Genomic DNA, 23,032 nt, shown 5'->3' on the forward strand with positions numbered 1-23,032 from the left:
AGTATTATGACAATGATTCTGCAGAATCTGATAATATTTTCCAGATAATGGGTCGCAAAGCCGGGTCGATTTCGGGTTTCAAAAATGTCGAGTTTTAGAAATATTCGGTTTTAAAAAGGTAATTAAATTCGCTTTCTTTAAAGTACCCTTGTACTTCATGTTACGTACTGTAGTATAATGCGTAATATGAGAGCGCTTTCTGATAGAATGATATGAACGTTGTTGCATGAATTTTTCAAAATGGCTGATTCATTGGAATCCAAAGTCAATATGGTATGCTCGATTCGACTATTAAATTACGGTAATCGACTGTATTGATTGTATTATATTAGTTTTATTGCATAATAAACAAGCTATAAAATTAGGCAAATTAAGCGGATAAAAATTCCATGATACATAAATTACAATAGCTCTTTACAACACATACAGCCTCTAGAATTCTTCCAAGCCAACAAAAATGGCCGGAAATTGCAGCATAGCAAGCAAACAAAAACACTAATTTTATGCAAGGGTTGCAATGAGAATAAGCCAGCATTCTATTGGTTGCATTTTAACGGTTCGGAGTTTGTAAGAATGAGCACTTCCAGGATTCAGTTTACAGACGGACACTTTCGCTAACGGCACTGCTCGGCGGACTGGACGGGCGGAACAGTTGTGCGATGGTGTCCGAGGCCAGTTGCCGGCGCTGGCGATGCATCTCGTAGTCGCGACGGAACTGCGACAATCGCATTACATTGAAGACGGTCTTCTCGCGTTTAATCACGTTGAGCTCGGTTGGGGTGATCCAGCGATGCTCCAGACATTCGTCCACCGTCAGACGATTTCTAACAATGTTATAACGCTTGTATAAACAATCATCCGAGTAATAATAATAAAAAAAATTACTCCTATGTATAAATACTAGCGCACAATTTGTTTGGCGGATTAGAAGAATCAGTTATGCATAATCACTGATTATCGTAATATATGCACATAAGAATTTAATCGGTACAACACGTAAAGTAGACGACACCAAGACGTCACAAACTTCGGCTATCATTGGCCGAAAGTTACGGTGTTGCTTACCCAGGAATTGCTTTGAGAACTTGCATTATGAAGCGAGAAGCTTCCGCCGTCAGACCATGATACAATTCAGCAATTCGGTATCGAACAAATCGGATATTCATCGTAGTCTCTTCGTCATCCTCTCCGCGGAAAGGTGACACACCACTTAACCTTTAGAAACATGACAAAAAATGAGAAACCCATTTTGAATTAACCATCGGCGGATTATAATGTTGTATTACTTACAGAATGAAAACAAGAACGCCCATGCTCCAAATGTCCGCTTGGACGCCGGTCAAACGGTCGCTAACAATCTCAGGAGCTAAAAAAGATGAATCAGTGAAAAACTGCAACACAAGCTTGATATATGATATGTAGTCAAGTACCTCGGTATTCTAATGGTGTCGTCAGGTTGTGCACAATGACGCCCTCCACCGGTACACGTCGGGCTGAGCCGAAGTCAATCAGTTTAATGCTAGCTTTCCACGGTGTCTCCAGTACAATGTTGTCCGGCTGCAGGTTGAGATGCGCAATGCCCAGAAGGTGGAGATACTGCAGGGCATCTAGCGTTTGACGCATCATAACGGAGACGTCCTCTTCCGAATACTGGTCACGCTGGCACAGATAGGTTAAGATGTCCATGCCGTCAAGTTTGTCCATGATCAGCACCATGTACTCGTTGTTGATGCGCATGGCTCGGTACAGCTCGGCGATACGGTCGTGTTTGAGGGAACGCAAGGTTTCGTATTCATTTAGAGCGTCCGGCGCGAAGGAATCGATGACCTTGGCGGCGTATATACTGGCGGTTTTGCGGTCCATACATCGGAATATTACGGAATATTGACCGCTGTTGGGAAAACAAATTTTATTTTTTAAACATTTTACCTTAAATAAATTTAAATTGTATAATACTTCTCAATTAAATAATAACCTTGGTGAAATAATAACTTTTTAATCAGGAAAATTAGCTGGTGTTTCATGAGTATTGCTCGAGAACATTATTTTTGTATGACGGCTTACCGTGCAATTTCCTTTCGGAAATCGTAAACTTCATTCGGATCGCCTTCGCTCATCGAGACCGAAACTTTCTCGAACGATCCGGGCATTCTCTCCACCGGTTTCCGACCAACCGGGGAAGCCGTTTCCGTTCCCGACGGCCGCCGAATATGCGTGTGGTGCGGAACAACTTGGGGCGAGGCCAGACTGGTACTGGCTTGCAGATCCAAATCGTGTCCATGGAGATCATCCGGTCGCAGTGTGCGGATCTCTTCCGACGAATAACTAGAATTACTCCAGCCAAAGATGTTATGCGCTGCCACCCGGAAGCGGTAGAATGTTCCCGGCTGGAGATTCCGCACGGTGACCTTTTCGTTAATCAGCTCTTCACTGTACGTATTCCAGCTGTTATCGTTACGACTGCGGTATTCCACTTTATACGCCAGGACCTCGCTGTTACCATCGAAAGACGGATACTCCCAATGAATGTGCACGTGATCATGGCCAACCTTCTCGACAATCGGCCAGCCCGGTGGATCGGGTGGCGTGCCCACTTCGATACGGGCACGGCAAGCTACTTCGCCGAGGCGGTTGCGGGCAATACATTTGTATTCACCGGCATCACTGGCCAGTGCCGGTGACACGTTCAACGTGTAGACGCCGGTTTCCGCGGAATGATGGAGACTGGTGCGGGGATTGCGCTCCAGGGGCGCTTCGTTGCGGTACCAGGTGATCTTCGGTTCCGGGTTGCCGTCGATGACTACCCGCAGAACGAGGGATTTGTTTTCAGCGAAAGCGAGATCCTTGAGTTTCTCCCGGAAGACCGGCGGGAAGTTCTCGGTTTGTTCCATCTGCACGCGTTTCTGTTTACGTCGGGCGGCGAACCGTTCGGCAGCGTATTCTTGCACGGCGGCCGTGCCTTCCTCGTCAACGACATCGTGCATGCGACGACGTTCTTTCACGGCGGGTTTGTAGCCCCACATCTTAAACTCCATCTGACTTTTGACGCTGGCGATGCCCTTTGGATCCATTGCCATACGACGATACTGACGAATACGAACCTACAAAAATCGTTTCTATATCTTTGTACCTCGCTTACGCCATATGAGTACAGTGCTTGAGGATTGTGCGCATACCGGTAAATCAGGGTCACGAAGCTGCAGTAACTCCGAATCCGGACCTTGTTGGTAGTTAGAATCGGTGGCCGTTTTCAAACCACCGCTGCCAGTGGAACTGACGGAAATCTCATCTGGTGCGCCTCCGAAAGGCGTGGATCCTCGGCGGGAACGTTGCATATCTGTCCATGTTACCGGTTCAGGTGATGGTGACCGCATGCGGGTATCGAACTCATCATACGTCTCGACTTCCGGTGGATACAGTATTCCCTACGAAACAATGCATTAGCAAGCGAAACAGCATATAAATCGTATCAGCTTTTACCTGTGGATGGATTAATGCGGCATGGATCGGTCTGAAGCGAGCGAATTTATGTACAACCGCTCGCATCAACTTCTCGCGTCGTTGTAATTGGTACTGTTTTAACCGACCACTGTCCACTTTGATGTAACCCTGATCCGCACGGTCAATCAACCAGGGATGACTCAGCGCATTATCAGCTGACATTCTCTGTCCGGGATCCATCTTTAGCAGTTGTGATATGAAATCTTTTCCTTCCTGACTGATATTACTGAAAGCATGATCGAAATTCCAAGTGCCGGTTTGTACGTTGAAAAGCGTGTCGCGGTCGGTCTCTCCTAAGAAAGGCGATCGGCCTGATAACAGCAAGTACGTTAACGTTCCGACACTCCACATATCCGAGGCGGCGGTCACTGGCTGCTTATTCACGATCTCCGGCGAGATGAATTCGGGGTGACCGAATTCACTGATGTACCGCTCACCGGGGCGCAGTTTGTGCGCCAGACCGAAATCCACCAGGCGGATGCGGTCACCGTCCGGTGTGGCGAAGATGATGTCTTCGGGTTTAATGTCCAAATGGAGAATGTCTTTGCTGTGCATGTGTTCCAGTGCTTCCACCACCTGCCGGATGATCGCCGCGACTTGTCGCTCGGTGTAAGCTTTGCGGCTGGTCAACCGATTGACAATGTTACCACCGCGTGCATAATCCATGATAACCGTCATCGATTTTGTGCCTTCGAAGGCATCGTGTACCGCAATGATATTAGGATGACTGAGCTCGTTAAGGATATGTAATTCATTTTCCAGCATGGGGAAGTCTTTCTGTTCGGCAAACGAGATCTTTGCGGCGTACGCTTTGCCGGACGATTTCTCCACAACCCGTTTAACCACACCCTGGGTACCGCGCATAATCTCTTCATGGAGATCGTAGAAGTCGGTTAGGCGTTTGCGTTTGGGCCGAATACGTCGGATGAACACGTCCGTGTCGGCGTAGGTCGTGGCATGCTGCTCGACATGGACGCTGATGGTGCAGAGCGCGGTGCCGGCGGCATTCTTCGCTTCGCACGTGTACAATCCGGCATCGCGTGCCAACACGTCGGTGATGATTAAAGACGTGTATCCGCCCGGTGCGTGTTCGATTTTAATCCGGGCGCTGTCGACCACCGTCGCCCAGTCTTTCATCCAGCGGATCTCCGGGAACGGCGTCCCATCCACGCGGCAGTCGAATCGCGCCGAGCGTTTCGCGACAATGGTGGTATCGATCATCGGCTCGATGAAGACCGGTGGATCGGCCACGTCGATGCGGATGGGATGGACGTGGTGACCGGATTTGTTCTGGGCCAGAACAAGATACTCCCCGGCATCGGCTAAGGTCATACGGTCAATCAACAGTTGCACGTGACCGCTAGCGTTGACACGGGTGGTGTAGCGGCCGCCGGTGGTGATTTCCTTTCCTTTGAACAACCACTTGACCAACGGTGTCGGATGCCCGGATACCCAGGCTTCCAGCATGACTGGATGATTCTCCGGGACGTACTGGATTTCCGGGGCTTTGGAGAAGATCTTGGGCGGCTGACCGAATTCTTCATGCTCGAACTGCGCGGAAAAGTCGGCGTGGAGATGTTCATGGTACGGGATGTAGATGGGATGGGCTGCCCGCACCGGTGCTTTCTTTTCCGTGCCGAAGAGGACGAACTTGGTGCGTGTGTCCACATCAGCTTCGTGTTTGGTAAACGCCACCGGGGAGGGTTCGCTGGTGCCGTGGATGTTCTCTGCGCGGATGCGGAAGAAATAATCTTCATCGGGACGTTGCACTTGCACCGTAATCAGGTTTGACGTGATGCCTTGCTGGACTCGTACCCAGTCCGCATCCGCTTTACTGCGCATCTCAATGACGTAGAACGTCGGAACGTGCGGTTCAAACTCGGAGGGACGCGGTTCCCATGCGACATTGTAGTAGCCCGGAGCGTGACTGACGACCTGTGGGGCTTCTTCAATGGGTTGCGGCGGCATGCCGTGGATGCGTTGTATACGGCGCCGCAGGCGGTCTTCTAACCGAATCTCGTCAATACTACGTCGCGGTTCGGCGGCAAAGCGTGGCGCATCAATGGTGACCTGTGCGGATGATGTAGCTTTGCCGGCACCGTTATAAACCGTCACGCTATAGTAACCGGTGTCTTTCAGCGTGGAATCGCGGATCTCCAGACTGACTTTTCCATTGGGCAGCTGGTAGCGGTTGATACGGTGATCTTCGTAACCAAGTTCAATACCGTCTTTATACCAGTGAACGTAATATTCGGAATCGCATTGTACGCGACAGTCTAGCTGGAGACTTTCTCCTTTGATGACCTCCGTGTCCCGTAGACCGCGGGTGATATGTGGGGCGCTGATGGGTGCATGTTTGTCAGTCATCTCGATGAAGCGCTCACCGGCTAAGACATTCAGGAACGCCGATGTAGTTGCCTCTCCGTGCTCGTTAGTCGCTTTGCACGAATAGATGCCGAGGTCAGCCGGCGTGACGTTCTTGATAACCAGCATAAAGGTCTTGCCGTGCTCCGTGCTGACCATCTGGATCCGTTCGGAGAAGCTGGTTATGGGTTTCCGATCGAACAGCCACTGAACCTTGGGCTGCGGGTCGCCTGTAATCTTGCAACTGAGACTGATATCAAAGCCCTCCATGATCTCCACATCGGCCAGGCGTTCGATGACCCGCGGGGCGGCACCTTCTATCTTAGGCGGCTCCCGAGGTAGGGCTGGTCGGACGGTCAGTTTGCCGGCGGTCTTCTTCGTACCGGCCGGATTGCGGATGTCCACAGTATATTCACCGGCATCGTTAAGGGTCGCTTCGAGAATCGTTAGTTTCGTGTGGGTGGTTTCCGAGACGATGCGCCGCGTGGTGCTGTTGTAGATCTTCCGGCCTTGGAAGTACCAAGTTACTTCAGGGATGGGGACTCCACGGAAGTCGCATTCCAAAGTCACGGAGTCGCCTTCGCGGACTTGAGTGTCTTCCAATGGTCGGATAAAGGTTGGAGGTTCTTGAGTAACTTCTGCTTTCTTTGCCGGTAATGCTGTAATGGCAAAAATATTTCAAACGTCAAGACATAAAACTTTTTTATAGCAACAGTTCTTCAGGAAATCATGAAATTACCATACCTTGAACTGTGACACTGGCAGAAGTATTGGCATTTCCGGATACATTCTGTGCGGTACACATATATCGTCCCGTATCAACGGATTTTGAGTTATTGATAACCAGGTACGATATCCGTCCAATGGTTTTAATGCTATATTTCGTATCGGTCTCTGAAATCTCCTGCCCGTCTTTTGACCATTTGAATGTGACAAAACTCTGCGATTCTACTTTGACCTCCAGATAGATCTGGTCCCGTTCGCTAACGACCTTATCGACCAACGGCTGCACGATCTTCGGCGGTTTTCCGGCGCCACGGTCCTCCACCTGCTCGCGGTGTTTGACTTTTAGCTTACAACTAGATTCGGCCTTTCCGGCGGCATTGAGTGCCACCACTTTGTATGTTCCACTATCCTCCACGAAGGCCTCTCGAATGAGAAGCTTGTGGACCTTCTCGTTGGCGATCTGCTGGTATCCCATATTCTCCCGGATGACTTCACCATCCTTATACCACAGGGTAGTGGGCGCCGGGTTGCCGATGATCTCGCAAGTCAGGGCGACCATCTCCCCTTCCGTGCAACGGACGTCCTCCAGCAGCCGGGTGAACTGTGGCCGGCTCATGTTCTCCTCGAATTCCGGCATTTCCGCTTCTTCATCTGACATGTCGAGATCCGAGCCGATGGTCTCACTGAGTTCGCGTTCACGTGACGGTGCTCGGCTTGACAATTCGGAAGGTGCACGGAAGTCGCGGCGACCGGGTGCGGGCGATGCGCTGACTCGTGGTCTGAGCAGTCCCTCCGGTTTCGGTGGTTTGCGTTCCACCGGAGCCGCCGGAATCTTGACACGTTCACTCGGTTCACTGGGTTGGCTAAGGCCTTTCTTGTTCTCGGCAATAACGCGGAATTCGTACTGTTCCCCTTCGACTACTTCGGTGACTTCGTGCGTGGTCACGGTAACGGTGGTCTTGGTTATTCGGCGCCAGTAGGTGGATTTGCCGGCGCGCTGTTCGATGTGATAACCAGTGATGGGACTACCGCCGTCTTTAAAAGGTGGTTCCCAGGATAAGGATACGGATTTCGGTGTAATGTTGGTGACCTTTGGTGGAGCGGGAGCCGATGGCACATCTGTAAATACAACACAGTTTATTGCGCACTCGTTGTAAAACCAACTAACGCAACATATAAAATAAGGTTGGATCATAAACGTGACCATTCCAAAACGGGACCATTTGCAAATGTCTCTTACCGAATGAATAATCAGCAACCACCGGCCCCACTTCCGCTGGTTCGCCTTCGCCCTGGTCGGTCTCGGCCTTGACGCGGAATTCAAATTTACTTCCCTGGATCAAATCCTTGACGGTACACTGCGTCTCCTTAACCGTCGTGACCTTCATCCACGTCGTCCGCCCGGCGCTCCTCTTCTCCACGATATACTGCGTCACCGGGCTGCCACCATCGTTCAACGGGGCATCCCACTTCAGGTCGGCGGTCTTTGGAGAAATATCCGTGATAACTAAATTTGTTGGTGGTCCCGCTTTAGTGAGGACTTTCAAAGTCAACTGGGTACTGGCTTCTCCGGCGCTGTTGCTAGCCGTGATAGTATACACACCGGAATCCGATAATTCCGTCTTTTTAATCGAGAACGTCGCCACCATCTCCGAGCGGCGCTCTTCCACGCGCATCCGCCGGGATTCCACCAACGGGCGCCCGTTGAATGTCCATGTTATTTTGGGGCGTGGCTGTCCGGTAAACGTAACGTCCACCTGCATGACTTGGTTGCTGCCCACCTGGATGTCGCCTTTACTGATCTTGATGGTGGGGCCGACGGCTTCCGGTTCCGCTTTACCGGCTTTCTTATCGACCGGTGATTTCTCCTTGGATCTTGGTGTAACACAGCCCACTTCCGCCGGTTCACCCTCGCCTTGGTCGGTTTCCGCTTTAACGCGGAATTCGTATCCGGTGTTCTCCGTTAGTTCCATAATGGTGATCGTGGTGTCGGTGGTCGTTACCACTTTCAGCCAGGTTTGCCGGCCGGTAACGCGCTTTTCGATGATGTAGTGCTTGATCGGTGTACCACCTGTCTCTTTCGGTGGCTTCCAGTTTAGATTCACCGACGTGCTGGTTACTTCGGACAAAGTCAGATCCACTGGTGGCCCCGATTTCGTTGCGATCTTGATCGTTAATTCCGCACTGGCTTCGCCGGTCTCATTCTTAGCGGTCACTCTGTACGTGCCGCTATCTGTCAGTTCAGTGCGCGCAATATTTAACGTAGACACCATATCGTGCTTGCGCTCCTCGATGTAGACATGCCGGGTTTCTGTGATGACTTCATCGTTGCGGTACCAGGTAACGGTCGGACGTGGCTCACCGGTGAACGTGGCGGTTACTTGCACCAGTTGATTGATATTCGATGTAACCGTCGTCTTGTCAACTTTGATGGTCGGTTTGGTAGCCACTGGTTTGGCAGCTTCCTTCACCGGCGCTTCTTCCACCATACCGGGTCGCACTGGTTTAGGTGGTTTACCTTCTTCCGGTGCCGGCGCCGCTGTCCGTACAGCGATCAGCTCCACTCCCTCTCCTTCGCCTTGATCGGTTGTAGCAGTAACCCGGAAATCGTTTAAAGAGTTCGGCAGAAGTTCGGTGACTGTTGTCGTCACCGTGGTGGATTTGGTGGTCGTCACTTTCTGCCACGACTGCCGTCCGGAGACACGTTTATAAATATTGTACTGCGTGACCGGTCGACCGCCATCCGACGCCGGCGGTGACCAGGTCAAGGTGACGGATGTCGACTTGATTTCCTCGGTTACCAGTTTTTCCGGTGGTCCTGGCTTGGTTAGTACCTTCAGTGTAAACTCTTCACTGACTTCCCCGGCAGTATTCGTGGCGGTGACCGTATACGTCGCGGAGTCTTCTATATCGACTTTCCTCAAAGAAAACGTGACGCGCAAATCGCGTTGATATTCCTCAATGCGCAGCTTTCGGGATTCGGTAAGTGGCTGACCGTTGCGGAAAAATGCCACGGACGGGCGTGGCTCGCCGGTAAAGGTCACATCGACGTTCACGGTCGATCCGGCTGGGACCTCTTCCAGGGGTTTGCGAATGCGCAGTGTCGGGATGGTGGCTACTTTCTCAGGCTTCTTCTTCGGTTCCTCTACCGTGACCTCGTCTCGGACACTTGGTTTCCGTTTGGGCGGAGCCTCTTTCAACGTCACCGGTCCCGCTTCGGCGGCTTCTCCATCACCCTGATCGGTGACCGGGACGATTTTCGCTTCGTATCGCGTGTTCTGCGTAAAATCAGTAAATGTGTAGGTGGTTTCCTTCGTTGTCACTACGCGTTGCCACGACTTCCCGACAATCCGTTTATACACGACATAATTCTTGATCGGCGCACCGCCATCATTCTCCGGTTTATCCCAAGTGATGGTTGCGCTGGTCTCAGTAATCTCCGTGAATTCAGCGTTGCGAGGTGGTCCAGACTTTGTTAAGACTTTCAGCGTGAATTCGGCTGTGGCGGTGCCGGCGGGGCTGGTGGCGGTCACAACGTACGTGCCGGAGTCGGTCAACTCGGTTTTGGTGATTGTGAACGTGGACTTCATCTCTCGCTTGGGTTCGTCTGTGCGGATGCGACGCGATGGGAGAATGGCTTCACCGTTGACAGAATAAGAGATAGTGGGACGCGGTTCGCCGGTGAATGTCACCTCTACCTCAACGGGCTGACCCAAGGTGACTTCCTGGGCCGGTTTGCGGATCTTAATCGTGGGCGTCGTTCCGGCAGCTTCAGGTGCCTCTTCTTTAGGAGTTTCCGTGGTTTTTCCTGCTTCCGGCTTCAGACTAGGTTTACGCTCTTTCGCTTCTGGCACTACAAGAAAAGCCAATATATTTAATTTTATTAATTTGTAATTTAATTTACTAAATGTTATTTGTGCATTTTAATTTATTTATTTTGTTTAGTTATATCTCAGCATTTCTAATTTTATTTATTGCCTTCAAGTTAGGCCGCATTTATATTCTGGCAGCATAAAATCATTTTAAAAATGCGATACCTATTTTAGTTTTACCTTGCAATGTTACTGGGCCCACTTCGGCCGCTTCGCCTTCCCCTTGGTCCGTCACCGGTGTAACCTTAACGTTATATTTCGTATCTTTCATGAAATCCGTAAAAGTGAACGTGGTTTCTCGCGTCGTTGTAACCCTGGTCCACGTGCGACCTACCACCTGCTTGTGAATGATATAGTGCGTCACTGGCGTACCACCATCACTCTCCGGCGCATCCCATGTAATGGTCGCCGAAGTGTTGGTCACCTCCGTAACTTCGAGGTTTTGTGGAGCGGTTGCCTTGGTCAAAACTTTCAGCGTGAATTCTTCACTGACGGTGCCGGCTGGATTAGTCGCGGTCACGGTGTACGTTCCCGAATCAGATATTTCCGTTTTAGGGATGGTAAAGGTCACCTTCATATCTCGCCGGGCTTCCTCGATTTTCACGTGACGCGATGGCTCAATTACGGTGCCGTTGACGCTAAAGGTCACCGTGGGACGTGGCTCACCGGTGAACGTCACCTCCACATCGACGGATTGACCCACTGGGATTTCTTGCTGAGGTTTGCGGATTTTGATGGTCGGTTTCACTTCAGGTTTGGTTACTTCAGGTTTCAAACTGGGTTTACGTTCTTCGCGTTTTTGTTCTGAAAAGTATTTGTCCGAAACGAAATTAGTAAGATATATTTTGCGACATCAATTGTTCTGCATTGCAGCTTACCTTTTGGAGTTACTGGACCAACTTCAGCCGCTTCACCCTCACCTTGCTCCGTTATCGGTATCACTCTAACGTTGTACTTCGTATTTTGCAACAAGTCAGTGATCGTCACTGTCTTGTCCGTAATTGTGGTGACTTTTGTCCACGATCGTCCGATAACCTGCTTTTGTATTAAATAGTGTTTAACAGGACTGCCACCGTCGTCTTTTGGCTCGCCCCATGTAATCGTCGCGCTGGTATCCGTCACTTCCGTCACCGTTACGTCTTGTGGTGGGCCGGCTTTTCGTAGAACCTTCAGCGTGAACTCTGCCGATACGGTTCCGGTTTCGTTCTTCGCTGTCACCGTATAGGTCCCGGAATCCGTCGGCTCGGTCTTCGTGATGATAAAGGTCGCTTTGGGCTCCCGTCGCGATTCGTCCACTTTAATGCGACGTGATGGAACAATCGCTTGTCCATCCACGGCAAAGGTCAGCGTCGGACGAGGCTCACCTGTGAAAGTTACTTCAACCTCAACAGGCTGTCCAACCGGTATCTCCTGTACTGGCTTCTTGATGGTAACTGTTGGTAACGCGACAGTCTTAGCGGTTACCGGCTGTTCCTTCTCCTTGCCGGTAGTGACCGGTCCCACTTCGACCGGCGCGCCTTCTCCTTGGTCGGTTTCCGCTGATACACGGAAATCGTAGGTCACACCTCTCTCCAAATCTTTGACAACCACGGTTGTGTCGGTGGTGGTAGTCACTTTGGTCCAGGTTGTGCGATTTGACTGCTTCTTGCGAATAACGTAGTGTTTAATCGGTGAGCCTCCGTCGTTGGTAGGAGCGTCCCATTTGATGGTGGCGCCGGTGGTGGTGACATCGGTGACGGTGCAGTTCTGTGGTGCACCGGGTTTGGTAACGATCTTCAAACTACAATCTGCCGTTTCTTCCCCAGCTTCATTTCTAACAACTACTGTATACGTTCCTGAATCGTCAGGGTTAGTGTTAGTAATTGTTAGTGTTGCCGTGTTAGTTCGGGTGTTGACGTCGGTTCGAATTCGGGCGTTGGTCGGCAGCGGCTTGCCGTTAAGCAACCAGGTGACTTCGGGTTTCGGTTCACCGGAAAACTTGGCAGTGAAGGTCACGCTCTGCCCATCGGGTAATGTAATGGACTGTTTGTCAACGGTAACCGATGGCACTGTCTTCGGTTTTTCTTCAACCGGTTTCTTGGCGACCGGCTTCTCTTCGAGCGTCTCTTTGACCTTTTCCGGTTCTTTCAACGAGGGCTTTCGTTCTTCGCGTTCAGGAATGGAGACGGGTCCGACTTCCGCGTTGTCCCCTTCGCCTTGCGATGTTTCCGGCCGCACACGGAAATGATACTTGGTTCCCGGTTGCAGATCTTCCACCGTGCACGTCTCCTCGGTAACCGTTGTCACTTTCTGCCATACGGTCCTGGTAACCGGCTTCTTCTCGACGATATACCGTTTGACCGCTGCACCGCCGTTATCTTTCGGTTTCTTCCATTCGAGCGTTGCGGATGTTGGAGTAACTTCTGTAACTGTGACTTCTTCCGGTGGACCGGCTTTCCCGATCACGGTCACCGGGACACTCGCGGTTTCCGTTCCCGATGGGTTCGTGACGGTCACAGTGTATTCGCCAGTGTCTTCCTTTTCCGGTTTCGGGATAGTAAGAATGACCTTTTCTTCTTTGGGAATTTCCTCGATACGAACATGTCGTGATGGTGTAACCGGAGTGCCGTTGATTGACCAGGTAACCGTCGGGAAAGGCGTTCCGGTAACTTTCGCCACGAGTTTAATTGGTTGTCCGGCTGGGGTTTCAACAGGTGTCTGATCCAGTGTTACAGAAGGTGCAACGGGTTTCTCCTTCTGTTCTACCGGTTTGGGCTTCGGTGGCTCTTCGACTTTAATCGGGCCAACTTCCGCCGGCGGACCTTCACCCTGATCAGTTTCCGCCTTAATACGGACATCAAATTCCGTTCCTTTCGTCTCTTTGAGAGTGACTCGGGTTTCTTTGGTTGTTGTCACTTTCGTCCAGATGGTTTTGCCCTTGAGTCGTTTTTCGATGACATACTGTTTGATTGGATGGCCTCCGGTATCCTCGGGTGCATCCCAACTGATGGTCTGCGATGTCGGCTTCACTTCTTCAATCATGGCGTCCCGTGGTGCTCCCGGTTTTGTTAGGATGACCACAGTGACCTCCGCGTCAGTAACACCGGCTGGGTTTTCCGCGGTAACGGTGTAGACTCCGGTGTCGGTGGTTTCCGCGGATGTAAGGGTCAGCGTAGTGGTTTTGGATCGATCATCGACGGTAATCTTGGTGCGACGGGTCTCCGTTACTGTGGTGTTGTTGAAAGTCCACGTGATCGTGGGCTTGGGTTCGCCGGTGAATTTGGCGGAAAGCTCCACTTTCTTTGCCGGTGGGGTTTCGACCTTGGGCTTGTCAACTGTGAGAGTGGGTGCAGTGGCAGCTTTTTCGGGCGACGGCTTCTTTTCTTCTGGCGTCGGCTTCCTAACCTTCTCTTCAATTACAGATGGTTTTCGGGATGGCACTAATTCATCAAAACTCGAATTGTAACTGCATTCCCAAATATTTTAATAGGTGAGAAAATTTGCACGTTTACATTAAATATTTCGCGTGTATTACCTTTTTCGTCGGGAATACTTATCGGACCAATTTCCGCATTCTCTCCTTCGCCCTGCGTCGTTTCGGGACGAATCCGGAAGTAGTATTTTGTACCAGGTATCAGTTCCTCCACAGTGCAACTCTCTTCGGTCACCGTCGTGACCTTCTGCCACACCGTCCTCGTCACCGGTCGTTTCTCCACAATATACCGTTTCACTGGCGATCCTCCATCATCCTTCGGCTTCTTCCACTCGATCGTCGCCTGCTTTGGCAGAACTTCAATCACTTGGACATCGGTTGGCGAGCTAGCCGGACCGAGGACTTTCACGCTGACTTTGGCGGTTTCCTCACCCGCTGGATTCTTCACCGTCACCGCATATTCGCCGGTATCGGTTTTCTCTGGTTTCGGGATGGTCAAGATGACCTTACCCTCTTTCGGAACTTCTTCGATTCGGACATGCCGAGACGGAGTGATGGGTGTGTCATTCACGGACCATAACACGGTAGGGAACGGCGTCCCGCTAACATTGGCAACCAGTTTAATGGGCTGACCAACCGGTACCTCGACGCTTTCTTCCTGTAGCGTAACCGTTGGCGCTTTCGCTGGGGCCTTCTGTGGTTCTTCAGGCGCCGGTTTCTTGGGCTCCTCCACTTTGATGGGTCCCACTTCGACCGGGGCGCCTTCGCCTTGGTCGGTTTCCGCTTTGATCCTGACGTCGAACTCCGTTCCCTTCGGCTCCTTGAGCTTGACCTTTGTTTCTTTGGTTGTGGTTACCCTGGTCCAAACGGTTTTACCCTTCAATCGCTTCTCCACAATGTACTGTTGAATGGGATGGCCACCGGTGTCTTCCGGTGCATCCCAGCTAATTGTCTGGGAAGTCGGCGTTACTTCCTCGATCATGGCATCTCGTGGTGCGCTGGGCTTTGTTAGTATAACTAATGAGACTTCGGCATCGGCCACACCAGCCGGATTCTCCACAGTTACCGTGTAGGTACCGGCATCTGTAGTCTCTGCCGACGTAATGGTCAGAGTGGTTGTTTTAGTCTTGTCGTCCACTGTGATTTTCGTTCGTCGAGTTTCCGTCACAGTGACGCTGTTGTGGCTCCACGCTACGGTTGGTTTCGGCTGTCCAGTAAGAGTCGCTGATAATTCAACTTTCTTGGTTGGCTGGGTCTCCACTTTCGGCTTGGTCACTTTCACTGTCGGCGCTTCCATGAGTAGTTCTTTCTTTTCTTCCACAGGCTTCGTGACCTTTTCTGGCGACACCTTCGATGGTTTTCGTTCTGCTGGCTTTTCAGGCGTGGGCTCTCGTTTTTCTTCAGGGATGGTGATCGGACCAATCTCCGCATTATCACCTTCTCCTTGCGACGTTTCCGGTCGCACACGGAAGTAATACTTTGTTCCGGGTATCAGCTCAGCCACGGTACAGGTCTCCTCGGTGACCGTGGTAACTTTTTGCCAGACAGTGCGTGTCACTGGGCGTTTCTCCACGATGTAACGTTTAATGGGGGCGCCACCGTCGTCAGTTGGCTTCTTCCATTCGATCGTTGCCTGGGTTGGCGTAACTTCCGTCACTTCTACAGCGGTTGGTGGTCCCGCTGTACCCAACACCTTGACTTCAGCCATAACCGATTCTTCACCGGATGGGTTTTTCACTGTAACCGCGTAAGTTCCGCTGTCGCTCTTCTCTGGTTTCGGGATAGTTAGCGTGACCTTTCCATCTTTTGGTACTTCCTCAATGCGAACGTGGCGAGACGGCGTAATGGGTGTATCGTTCACGGACCATGTTACGCTGGGGAACGGTGTCCCGGTGACCTTAGCGACGAGTTGTATTGGTTGGTTTGTCGGCATTTCCACAGTTTCTTGATCAAGTTTGACAGTGGGTGGCGTGGGCGGGGCTTTGTGCTCTGCGGTTCCTCTACCGGTTTCTTCGGCTCTTCAACTTTGATAGGTCCAACTTCCACCGGTGCACCTTCACCCTGGTCTGTCTCGGCTTTGATGCGGACATCGAACTCGGAGCCTTTCGGTTCTTTCAGCTTGACTTTCGTCTCCTTTGTGGTGGTCACACGCGTCCAGTTTGTCTTTCCTTTCAACCGCTTTTCAATAACATACTGTTTAACCGGATGTCCACCGGTGTCCTCTGGTTCTTCCCAACTGATCGTTTGTGATGTCGGAGTAACTTCCTCGATCATGGCGTCTTTGGGCGCACCTGGCTTAGTTAAAACAACAAGACTGACTTCCGCATCGGTCACGCCCAGCGGGTTCTCGGCAGTCACGGTGTAAACACCGGCATCTGTTGCTTCGACCGATGAAATGGTGACTGTGGTCGTCGAAGTCTTCTCATCTGTTACGACCTTCACTCGTTTCATGCTTTCCACGGTCGTATTATTAACCGTCCATGTGATTGTAGGCTTCGGTTCACCGGTGAATTTAGCGGATAATTCCACCTTTTTATTCGGCTGACTTTCGATCTTCGGTTTGTCAACCTTGAGGGTCGGCGCCACTCCCGGCTTTTCCTCCTTCGGCTTCATCTTTTCCGGCACCGACTCGACCACTTCCGGCTTCTTGACTACCACTTCCGGAGAAGGCGCTTTCTCCACTTTCACCTCCGGTTTTGGCTTCTCTTTCTCCTTGGGTTTTTCTTCCTCTTTGGGCTTCTCCTCCAGTCCAACTGGCCCCACTTCCACGTTGGTGCTGTCACCCTGATCGGTCACTGCCCGGACGCGGACATCATATTTCGTGCCTTTTGTCAGATCACTAATCACCACCCTGGTGTCGGTGGTGGTGGTAACCTTGGCCCACGCCGTCTTACCGACGATTCGTTTCTCGATGACGTAATGCTTGACCGGATGTCCGCCGGTCTCGGTTGGTTCCTCCCACGCAACCGTCACCGCTTCCTTGGTCACTTCTTCAACCTTGACTTCCGTTGGTGGCTCGGGCTTCGTCAATACCTGCAGTTTAACATCCGCGGTCGCCTCACCGGCCGGATTCGTCACTTTTACCGTGTACGTTTGCGTATCCTTCGTTTCGGTTTTCGAGAATGATAAAGTCGTTGTCTTAGTAGTTTTTCGTTCTTCGATCTTAATACGACGATCTTCCGTCACTTTGGTCTCTTGGATAAACCATTCGACTTTCGGGTACGGTTCGCCGGTGAATGTGGCTTCCAATTTGGCTGGACTGCCCACTGGGCTTTCGACCAAGGGCTTCGTGACGGTCACCGTGGGGGGTGTGCCTTTTTCAGTCTTCACCGGTTTTTCTTCCTTCTTCTCTGGTTTTTCCTCAGGCTTCTCGGGAAGCGATACCGGTACTGGTGGTTTACTGGGCTCACTCTCGCCCTTCTCGTTAATGGCCACAACGTGGGCGTCGAAATGATCGCCCGGTTTCAGTTCTTTCAGGACATAACGGCATTTTCGCACGATTTCCTTGGTGATACGTGTCCAGGACGTGTGACCCTTTTTACGTAGTTCGACATGGTAGCCGATAACCTCGGCGCCACCGTCCGTCGCGGGTTCCACCCAGGTTAAGGCCGGGAAGCCGCTTTCGTCAACGGTTAATGTGGCTTGTTGTGGTTCAGATGGAACAGCTAATTTTAAACAAATAAAATTGAATTACGCACCGTAATTTCACAAGCTACGAGTAAGTATTTTTTGCACAACTTACACGTATCCTTAGTATGGACTTCGGTGACTTCGAACAGCGGAGACTCCTTCTCTTCGACGATGGAAGCGATCTTGAAGTCATAATCCGTATTCTTTGTTAGCTCCTTTACCTTGACCTTCCTTGCCCTGGTTTCTGTGACCTTTGTCCACGTGGATCGACCGGTGTTGCGTTTATATACGCAGTACGTGGGCTCCTGGTCCGTCTCATATTCTTCCCATTCTAAGGTCACCGAGTCAGTGGTGGTGTCCACGACATGCAGAAGATCACCTGGTGGCGCTGTAATAACACCTTTGTGAAAAGTAAAGCAAGCAGAGCAATCAGCAAACCATAAACTTAAAAAAAATACTTTTACGAGTATATAACGTAGAATACTCATTTTTCGACAGCGAAACCACTTTTCGGAATCATAAAATTATGATTCCCGTACAAACGAGTGTTAATTTTTAGCGAAAATAAAAATAAAAATAATGAAGCTGTTTTAGCAAAGCATAGTTTTTACGAATCTCAACAACATTTTCAAAAGAATAAATTTTTAATTTAGATCTGACTAACATTGTTTGTTAAAAAAGCGAAGAAATGGTATGGAGTAATTACCCTCTGGTTTTGGCTTGCCCATTCGGACCGGCTCTTCACTTTCTAATGGCTTGCTAATACCAACAGGATTTTGTGCCGACACTCGGAAGAGGTAGTCGCGGTCAGGCTGGAGAGATTTGGCATCATGTTGCGGAGTATCTGGTTGCGGCTCTGACAGCATACGCCATTTCTTTGTAACGCTATCGTGCATCTCCAGGACGTAGTTGGTCAGCGGCACACCGCCGTCATCCAGTGGTGGCTGCCAGGAGACCGTCAGAGTAGAGTCAACCGGTGTACCGGGTTCGGCACGAAGCGGTCCAACTGGTGACGATGGTGGACCTAAAGATATTTAATTTTTTTTACCTAGGTACGCGATATATCCCGTTTTTTTACTCATACCGGTTTTTGGTGGGATTTTGGTCGGTGTCGAGGAATTCGTTGGACCAGCATCGATTTTATTGACCGCACACACTTCCAGCACATACTCGTGATCCACGGTGACATCGGTCGTCTCGTAGCTGGTCTCGTACGGTTTCGATGTCCGGGTCTTCTTCGTATTACTCGTTGTATCGATCAGCGTTAACCGGTATTCCGTCAGCGGTGCGCCACCATTGTCTTTGGGTGGCAGCCATTCGAAGGATATGATGCTGGACGTGACCTTGCTGACAGTCACTTCCTGCGGCTGACTGGGTGGATTGATCAATCGGCCAGTCTTGATCGGTTTCTCCGTCTGCAACGGCTCACTCGTTCCACGCGGATTGATGGCATATACGCGGAATTCATATTCCGTGTCTTCCGTCAATTTCGTCACGGTTGTGGTGGTATTAGTGGCATCGATCACGGTGACCTTTGTCCATGCACGTTTCAAATACTCCTTCTTTTCGATACTGTACGATAATAAAGGCTGGCCACCGTCGTTTTCGGGTGGCTGCCACTGGATTGTGATGGAATCGGGTTTGACCTCGGTGGCTTCCAAGGGGCCTTGCGGTGCCGAAGGAACACTGAACGGGCTCTTGGGTGAGACCGGTTTATCGGTCTCCAGCGGCTCACTGGGCCCGATCTTATTGACCGCACTGACGCGCACCATATAGTCATTGCCTTCCACTAATCCCTCCACGGTAGCGGTGGTCACGTCACTCTTAACGGTGGTAGCGCGGACCCACGTCGATTTCTTGACATCGCGTCGTTCAATAAGATACTCGGTTATGGGTTCGCCCCCGTCAAATTTCGGAGGGATCCAACTGATCTGGCACGATGATTGTTGGATATTGGTGACTTGAATCGGACCGGTGGGTTGGTCGGGTTGCGAGACCACGGTCAACTCCACTGTCTTGGATACCTCGGCCACTTCGTTGGTCGCCGTTACGGTGTATACACCGGAATCACTGGATGTTGGTTTGCGAATGGTTAATTTTGTCGCGGCACCGTTCGTGTCGAGCACTGCGTCTTTTGTCGGTGTCACTGGTTGGTCGTTCTTCGTCCATGTGATCGTCGGCGTTGGGGTACCGGTGAATTTTGCTTTGAGCGTAGTGGAATCGCCCTTGTGCACCCGGACCACCGGTTGATCAACGTCCAGTTTCGGTGGAGATTTGACATTAATAACGAATTCCGCGGTGTCTTTACCCAGATCGTTCACCGCTTCGACTGTGTAAGTTGCGGTGTGGGTCGGTTCCGCTTTCGGTAAGGTCAACGTAGCGACATTATCTTCCACCGCCATTACCCGGTCTCCGTTTGTCTTGATTATTTTACCAGCTTTTCTCCAGAAAATGTCCGGCACCGGTATTCCGGTTATTTCGAAGCGGACCACGACTTCGTCGCCTTCCACAGCCGGTACGGTTTTATCTTGTTTGGGAGTGATCTTCGGTGGCTCACCCGGCGGTTTTGGCTCTTCCAGTGTCACCGGCTGTGATGCGGCTTTATCGCTAGGACCCATTTTGTTGACAGCCTGCACGCGAAATATATACTCGTTCTTTGGTTTCAGATCTTCAAAGGTGTAGGTCGTCTCCGTGACGTCAGTTGGTACCGGTTTCCAGGTGAGGTCCACGCTGTTCTTCCGTTCCACAAGATAATGCGTGATCGGCGTGCCGCCGTCGTTAACAGGTGGCGTCCACGTAAGGATCACCGAATTCGGACTGTTCACTTCCATAGCGACGTTTTGCGGTGGAGACGGTTTCTCGTACAACGGCTTAATCTTGATGGGACTGGTGCCGACACTGGGCGGTCCCAAGCCGGCTTTATTTTCCGCCACCACCCGGAATTCGTACTCTTGGTGTTCCAGCAACGACGTCACGGTGGTGGTGGTCTCGGTGACCATCGTGTCACTATCCCGTACCCATTTCTTATTCGGCAGCTGCCGGCGTTCCACGTAGTAGCCGGTGATGGGGGCCCCACCGTCGGAGGTTGGCGGGGTCCAGGAGAGCGTTACTTCGGGACCAGCCACTTTGTCAATGGTCGGTTTGGAGGGCGCGCCGGGTACGTCGAAGGGTTTCTTGGCAACGACTTCTTTCGGGGTTTCCAGCGGCTCACTCAATCCCACCTTGTTCTCAGCGAAGACGCGGAATTTGTACGCTTGACCCTCGATTAAATTGATGACGGTACTGCGTGTTTCAATGGTGGTAGCGGAACGTTTCCAGTTGCGGCGTTGCATGTCCAAGCGCTCGACAACGTAACCGGTTATGGGAGAGCCGCCGTCGTCTTCAGGTGGCGACCAGTTTAAGGTTACGCTGTCGGCTGTTACTTCCGTTATTTGTAGATTAGTTGGCGGGAATGGCTTATCTGTACAGCGCAAACATGCAATTATTGTTCCAAGTACAGTAAATCATTTACGTATTACTTATTTTTAGTTAATTTTAGTATTACTGATTTACTTTAAATGCGTCAAGAGAAAGTACTGTAAAACAGAAGTTCATCTCAATATAATTATTACAAAATTTAGATTAATCGATAAAGTTAACTTATGCCGCTTACCCAATACTGTAACTTTAAAATCGAATGTATCCTCTCCCAGCTCATTATAAATGCGCAGCCGGTACGTTCCTTCATCCTTCTTCTCCGTTTTCTTAAGTACGATCATCACATTGGTCTCCTCAATGCGGTATGTCACGCGCTCGGACGGCTTTACCGGCTGCTCATTAACCGTCAATTCCGCCACCGGCTCCGGCGAGCCAACAAACGGGATCTGGAAACGGTGGATCTGTCCCTGATCTAACGAAATCTCCGTTGGCAGTCCTTCAGGGAACAACTTAGCCGGGGCCTGAACTGCCACCTTGCAGGTAGTCGTCTCCTCTTCCACCTGGCACGTGTACACACCACTGTCTTCCACCGTCGCGTCTTTAACGGTCAGTGTGTGCGTCTCGGTGTCCTCGCTCTCGGTCATAACATATTTGCTGGACGCGGTGAGCGTTTTGCGCAGCTTTTTCCACGTAACTTTGACGCCTTTGCGGGTTAACACCGTCTGCAGGACAATATCTTGCCCCACGATGACCTTTTGATCTTCCAACACTTCCGTGAACTTCACCGGTGTTTCTTTGATCACCAATGTTCCGGTCGTTTCCACTGTGTCCACTCTGCACGTGTACTTCCCGGCATCCGTTTTCTTGACCTTTCGAATGATCAGTTTGTGCACCATGCCGTCGTTGATAACTTCGTACCGATCGGTGGATTCGGTTATCGTGAAATTAGCGAAGATCCACTGCACCGGTTTCTCCGTGTTGGTGATCACCAGGATCTCGACGTCTTCCTCTTCTTCGAATACCATGCGTTCGGTAATGCCGCGGGTGAAGACGGTTTCTTCAACTGTCGGCATTTCTTCCTCTGCGGGTTTCGGTGCCGGAACCAGTTCCAACGTTTCGGCAGCCACAGCTTCCTTCATCTCTTCGTCCAGTGATCGTCGTTTCGGACGTTTGATGATGCTCTTTTCGGAGACTTCTTCCTCTTCTGTTTCGGCTGCCGTGGGAATCACAAACTCGGTCTCGACGGGCTTGGCCTCTTCCTTTACGGGAACAGGCTTTTTCTTTAACGCAAATTCGGCAGTTAGCTCTTCCGGCGCTTCACTTTCGACAACCGGCTTCTTTACTGGTTTACGAATTGTTGCAGCTTTTTCGGCCTCTTCGGGTGCGGTTTCCGCGACCGGTTTTTCCGGGATCTTAAATTCCGCTTCAGACACTGGCGCTTCTTCTTTCAGTTTTTCCACGGGCTTTTTCAGTGGCATCTGAGCTTTGTCTTCGACCGGCGTTTCCTTTTTCTTTGGTTTAAATTTCTTGACTTCCTCTTCTTCGACCGGTTTAATTACTTCAGGCTTCTCTTCCGGCTGTACCAGTTCGATGTACTCAGGCAGTTCTTCCGGCTTGATTTCTTCGACCTTCTCAACCGGCTTGGCTTCTTCCACCTTTTCCGTTATTTTGCGTTTTTGCGCGCGTAACTCTTCTTCGGTTACGATGGTCTCTTCTTCTTCGGTTTTGTCCGTTCGGCGTCGAATTGTTTCTCGCAGGTCACGCTCTTTCCGCAAGCGTTCTTCCTCGGTTTCGGTTGCCTCTTCCACAACCGGCTGAATTTCGGCTTCTACCGTAACGGGTGCCTCTTCGACCGGCTTCGGAATTTCTTTCGCTAACGAGATACTTAGCGCTTCCGAAGTGTCCGGTGATTCGGTGACCTCACGCGGTTTCGGTTTCTTCTTTAGCGCCAGTCCCGCTTCTTCCGGCATCACGATTTCCTCTTTGTCAACCGGTGCCGGTATGATAACTTCTGCTTCAGGGGCTTCGATGACCTTTTCAGCCGGTTTCTTCGGTTGGAATTTGGCCTCGGGCGGTGGGCTTCTCTTCTTCCACTTTAGCTTTCGGTTTG

General features: G+C 50.9%; 1 protein-coding gene across 1 annotated transcript; it reads right to left on the minus strand.

Moving 5' to 3' along the window:
• Nucleotides 1-318: 318 nt before the first annotated feature.
• On the minus strand, nucleotides 319-23,021 carry LOC129597162 (titin-like). Its single transcript, XM_055494612.1, is given in 17 exon segments — nucleotides 319-824; nucleotides 1,066-1,215; nucleotides 1,291-1,366; nucleotides 1,431-1,891; nucleotides 2,065-3,101; nucleotides 3,177-3,425; nucleotides 3,481-6,524; nucleotides 6,610-7,710; nucleotides 7,832-10,444; nucleotides 10,644-11,267; nucleotides 11,342-13,882; nucleotides 13,978-15,748; nucleotides 15,751-17,540; nucleotides 17,618-17,893; nucleotides 18,212-18,529; nucleotides 18,590-20,965; nucleotides 21,158-23,021. Coding segments are annotated over 17 exon segments (20,391 nt in total). The 5' UTR covers nucleotides 22,893-23,021; the 3' UTR covers nucleotides 319-595.
• Between the last annotated feature and the right edge of the window lie 11 nt (nucleotides 23,022-23,032).

The sequence above is a fragment of the Paramacrobiotus metropolitanus genome, unplaced genomic scaffold (genome assembly GCF_019649055.1).
Source record: "Paramacrobiotus metropolitanus isolate TYO unplaced genomic scaffold, Prichtersi_v1.0 Parri_scaffold0000101, whole genome shotgun sequence".
Taxonomy (NCBI): domain Eukaryota; kingdom Metazoa; phylum Tardigrada; class Eutardigrada; order Parachela; family Macrobiotidae; genus Paramacrobiotus; species Paramacrobiotus metropolitanus.